Here is a 5696-nt window from a genome sequence, read left to right on the forward strand (position 1 = left end):
TTGTTGTCCCTTAAACAAACTCCCCAGCTGTCACAGCACAGAAGAATAATCTTTCACTAACTGCCATGTAGGGTGTTTCCATTGATTTTATTCTCACTAATGTGCTTCAAGTACATCCCTTTCTAGAACTTGGATTAGGATGAAACAGTCTATGGGTGAATGTGATTCTTGAACATTTGTTTATTTTGCTATTTTTATTTGATTATATGTATGAGGTGTTTTTTCTTTTTCTTTTCTTTTCTTTTCTTTCTTTTTTTTTTTTTTTTTTTTTTTTATTAAGAGCTTTACTTGTTTACCTGACCCTTTGACAAGAGCTCTTCCCTTAGCAACAGATGTATCATCTCAAAAGTTTTTCTGATTGGCTTCAGCTCAACTTATTTAAATTTCAATCAGTCAAACTCTATCATACCATACATTCTCTCTTTTTTTTTAAATCCGTGTCAGTTATACCCTACTCTTTAGCTCTACTGACCTCCCAACAAATCACAGAAGAAAATGACCATAAGTGGAGTCCCAGTGCTAGGATTTTTCATCATGGCTTTCCTGATGGGTCCTCAGGAATCATGGGCTGTCAAAGGTAAGTGCTGAGAGAAACAAAACTTGGGATAGAAATTCTGAGAGCATTGGAGAGATAAATTGTAAATATTTGCAAGACTGTCTTTGAAGTGAAGGAAAAGTGTGGCAGGCATCGTGTGGTCTAAATCTGAAAGTATTAAAAAATTGTAGTTTGGAGGAGTTCTGATCTTATAAATTGAAGTCAGTCACATTTAGTTGAGAGGAACAAAAAATGGTATGGATTAATACCATTGACTTTGAGATAAGGCTGACTTGAAGTGAAAATCTTTTCTGAGAGGTATTAACAAGCTATCCTCTGGGCTTTAATTTCTTTTTCTGGAAAATTAGTAGATTTTGAAATCTCACATCATTTTGTGGGATTAAATGAGAAAAAATATGAGAAGTTCTTGCAACTGTTTCTTAGACAAATATATGATATTTTTTTTGGCAAGTGAATCCTGTCAGAATATTTTAAGCACAGATATTGCATTGAAGATCACCAGAAAAGGAAGTTACCAAAAGCAACAATCTACCCAAGGAAGAGCAAGGGCAGGTATGCTTATACCAATTGCTCTTAATTTACTTCCTCTTAGGAGAAGGATGGCGCCTTCACCACTTCAGTGGATCTATGATCTATGGTCACAGCTACTTAGTGATTTTCTCAAAAGAGTAGAACAATGAAAAAAGATATGGAAATTCTTTTATTATTCTCTGCCATCTGCAAAGCAAATGTTTACTGCTATGAAGATGTATTGTGAAAAAGTAACCTTTACCCAGACTAAACCCCAGAAAGGATGGCAGTACGCTGGAAATAAGTAATATAATCATCCAGTTCCAAGACCCATGATAGAAACTGTATGTTTCTATTGCCTTGAAAGGGCCACAAATGGAGATGCATATGTGATAAAATAGAGGCTCTTCCCTTGGGATGGAAGAGGAAGCTAGAGGTGTCTCTGTTCCTTAAGTATAAAGCAGTTTTGAACCTAAAATGCTTGTTATAAGCCTGTTGATGTACTAAGAAATTACTTACCTCATCTAATTCTTTTTATTACTATTTTTTTTTTTTTGAGAGAGTATGTGATTGCACAAACCGGGTGGGGAGAGACAAAGAGAGAAAGAGGGAAAGAATCTTAGGCAGTCTCCATACTCAGCGCAGATCCCAATTTGGGGCTCGATCTCAGTACCCTGAGATTATGACCTGAGCCGAAACCAACAGTCAGATACTTAACTGACTAAGCCACACGGGCGCCTCTCATTTAATTCTAAGGACAAATTCAAGTTAGAAGCAAAACCATAAGAGAATATAATAGGAAAACCGCAAAGAAGTAGATAAAATAATCCATTTAAACCACTAGATAAGTAAATACCTGAATAAGAATTAAAGATTTAATTAGATCCAGAGTTCAGAACCTAGACTCTTATTTATTTATTTTTAAAGATTTTATTTATCTATTCTTGAGAGACAGGGAGAGAGAACAGAGATATAGGTAGACGGAGAAGCATGCTCCCTCTGGGGAGCCTGATGTGGGACTCAATCCCAAGACTCCAGGATCATGACCTGAGCTGAAGGCAGATGCTCAGTCACTGAGCCACCCAAGTGTCCTTTTAAACAGTGTTTCCCTCTTCTTAATAATCCAGTGCTCTGAGAGAGGCCCTAGAACTCTTGTTTAATTGTATTTAATGCCTGGGAAAATACAGTGAGTGATTCTATTTTAGGAATTGCTGCTAGATTTCCAAAAAGGGAATCATTTCTCAGCTACTAGCATGGAACCTAACAGCAGCTTCACAAGAATCTAGGATTTTCAGCCTTCATTTCCTTCAATGCACCCTACCTCTGCCCTTCATTTCTCCCCTCCTAGTTCTGTTCAACATGGATGTCCTGCACCTGAGCCTCATCTTCCAGCTCATTTCTGCTCTCCATCATTCCTCCATTCGACATGGCCAATCCCTTCCACTGCCCACACCCACATGTTTGTCTCACATCCTGGGTTCTACTTCTTCTCCTGCTCCTGGTTTCCACCCTAACTCTCTTCCCTGCCTTTTCAGAGGAGCACGTAATCATCCAGGCTGAGTTCTATCTGACCCCTGACCCATCAGGCGAGTTCATGTTTGACTTCGATGGTGATGAGATTTTCCACGTGGATATGGAAAAGAAGGAGACGGTGTGGCGCCTTGAAGAATTTGGACGTTTTGCCAGCTTTGAGGCCCAGGGTGCCTTGGCCAACATAGCTGTGGACAAAGCTAACCTTGACACAATGATAAAGCGCTCCAACCACACCCCGAACACCAATGGTACGTGCTGCACTCCTAGACATGGGGATCATAACTTTGAAATAGATGCTTCAGCTTATGTGTTACATTATTGTGACTGACTTTCCCTCCCAGGGGCCTAGTGTGGCCATAAACAAGTCCCTACTTCTCATGCCACAGGCCCAAGAATTTCATATGAGTTTGTTCCTTTCCTGATGTGCTCATATCTCATCCTTACCATCCACAGTCACTTATAGAGCCATTGCCCCAAATCTATGCTGGGGAGGGTGGGCAGGAATGAAATTATCTCCAGTGCCTAAAATATCCTGTATATCTTACACCACAGCACTGGTTCCAGTTCATGGAGGAGAGTATCAGAGATAGGTATCTGAGACTGTAGTACAGATCCTCAGGGCAGAGTTTCAACTGCTTATTCTGTTTCAGTGGGAGGGAGAAGGACTAGCCCAAGCAGGGAAGGCTAATTTCTGTCCTGTGTCCCCAGTACCTCCAGAGGTGACTGTGCTCTCAAACACCCCTGTGGAACTGGGAGAGCCCAACATCCTCATCTGTTTCATCGACAAGTTCTCCCCACCAGTGATCAATGTCACGTGGCTTCGAAATGGAAACCCTGTCACCACAGGAGTGTCAGAGACAATCTTTTTGCCCAGAGAAGACCACCTTTTCCGCAAATTCCACTATCTCCCCTTCCTGCCCTCAGCCGAGGACGTTTATGACTGCAAGGTGGAGCACTGGGGTTTGGATGAACCTCTTCTCAAGCACTGGGGTATGGACCATCCTTCCATCTCCTTTCTTTTATGATTTTCCCCGGTGATGCATATGTCTGGTGCTTTGGGATGTTCCCTAACTCATCCATAACAATTGCTATGACTCCTATTCCTTGTCTTCTCCCATTATTCAGTTTCACCCACCTTTTAATATGCATTTCCTTCATACATCATTCTGTCTTCCTCTTATTTAATTGATTGATAATTATTTTTTTGACTGAATACCCTACCTTTGATTCTAATTGCTACGCCATACACAGTCATTACCTCTGTACTGTACTCTGTTTTATTTTCCCCAGAGTTTGAACCACCAACCCCCCTCCCAGAGACAACAGAGAATGTGGTGTGTGCCCTGGGCCTGATCGTGGGTCTGGTGGGCATCATTACTGGGACCATTTTCATCATCAAGGGCATGCGCAAGGTCAAAGCTGGTGAACGCCGAGGGCCTCTTTGAGGCACTTTCAGGTGGGTTTGATGTAGAGGAAGGCATATATATAGAAAGAATTATCCAAAAGAAGGAAACAGAGTGGGGAGAAGGATATGTGATATCTTTAAAGGAAAATGATAGGAAAGTCATGACTCTTAATTTATCTTTGCGAGAACAGAATCAGACATTGACACCATCTGGTATCCCAAAACTTTAAGACCCCATATTCTCTCCGATACATGTGCACCTATACCACAATCTCAGTCTTAGAAATTATCTCCACTACCCAATACTATTGTTTCACATAATACTAATGAATCAATGATCTAGGAAAGCTTTGAGTACTTTCTGGTATATATTTTCTGAAACAGTACCTCAGCTCAGAAATATTTCCAGAGCTTGGCTCTTTGGGGGTTAGGATAAATTCACTGCATAAATAAAAATCTCCTTAAGGCCAATGTCTGTTTTTTCTTCTCCAATCTGAAAAGTGGTGTTGAAACTTCTAAGAAAGCGTAAGCTCTGGAAGCTCTGGTCTGCTCATTTATGTTCACTTGGAGAGTGGGAGATGCAATTCATGCTAGAAAGTTTCTATTTACTAGATAGAGGTCAAGTGAATATTTAGAGACACTTCCAAAGTCAAAGGATTTTTCTTTTTTTTTTTTTCTAAAGGGGTTCCAAAGTCAAAGGTTTAAGGGAGAAGACGAATGAATCTGAAAAAAGAGCTTAAAATAATAATCTTAACTCTTTAGTAACTATGCGTGTCCTGCTACAGGCAATGGAGTTTCCTAGAGAGAAGATCAGTGAAGAAATTTATGCTTCAATAGCTTTATAAACCTGGCAATACTCCAACTGTTCACCTCACTGAGGACAACCATTTTTTTGCATTTTCCAGACTTTTAGATATTCTAAGAAAAATGATGTCTTCCTGATCTGATATCTAGTTATTCTCTCTTTGCTGACCCTTCTTGGATCCGTTTTCCTCCATTTTCTACCATCATTTTAATATCACCATGCAATGCCTCTGGAATAGACCCCATAGGATCTTTTCTCTACTACGGAACCTTGTGAATGTTCGAAACCGATATCTCTTCTACACTTAGTGCTTTGGTTTCTTCAAATTGTGATTGTGATTTTTTTTTAACACAATAAACTATTTGATGGATCTGAGATGAAGTTTTTATGTCTAAGCCAGTTCTTCACAGGGACAAAGGAATATATGTGATCCTTTCATCCTGAAATTTGTGAATGTTGAATGTATGTGATAAGTTCTATAAGCAGTCAGAAATATCTAGGTTTGGGGCATGGGTGGCTCAGTCATTTAAGTGTTTGACTCTTGATTTTGACTCAAGTCATGATCTCAGCGTCCTGGGCTCCGCATGCAGGACAGTGTCTGTTTGAGATTCTCTCACTCCCTCTGCCCCTCCCCCTGTTCATGCTTTCTAAACAATAAGTAAATAAATAAATAATCTTAAAATAAAAAGGAATATCCAGGTTCATTATGACCATGTCTCATTCACAGCATCTGCAAGTAATCCAGTTGCTATGGTCCAGTCCCTCTATGGAAAACTCTAGAGTAGAGTTTGTTTGTTGAGAGATCTCTGCTTAGGAATGATTTCAGAATCTAGTTTTGGTTCCTGATTTCCAAGTCAGTGATACATGTGGATCTTTAGTAGAATGAA

General features: G+C 39.9%; 1 protein-coding gene across 2 annotated transcripts; it reads left to right on the top strand.

Annotated features, from left to right (window-relative positions):
- Positions 1–402: 402 nt before the first annotated feature.
- On the top strand, positions 403–5184 carry LOC112641371 (HLA class II histocompatibility antigen, DR alpha chain). 2 transcript variants are annotated; one of them, XM_025418355.3, is made up of 5 exons: positions 403–577; positions 2602–2847; positions 3308–3589; positions 3890–4055; positions 4687–5184. In XM_025418355.3, exons 1-4 carry the CDS (start codon positions 496–498, stop codon positions 4042–4044), a joined length of 765 nt encoding a protein of 254 aa, XP_025274140.1. In that variant the 5' UTR covers positions 403–495; the 3' UTR covers positions 4045–4055; positions 4687–5184. The 2 variants fall into 2 exon arrangements, with proteins under 2 accessions (XP_025274140.1, XP_025274141.1); XM_025418356.3 differs by having other exon boundaries at positions 4790–5184.
- Positions 5185–5696: the final 512 nt, after the last annotated feature.

The sequence above is a fragment of the Canis lupus genome, chromosome 12, assembly GCF_003254725.2.
Source record: "Canis lupus dingo isolate Sandy chromosome 12, ASM325472v2, whole genome shotgun sequence".
Lineage (NCBI taxonomy): Eukaryota > Metazoa > Chordata > Mammalia > Carnivora > Canidae > Canis > Canis lupus.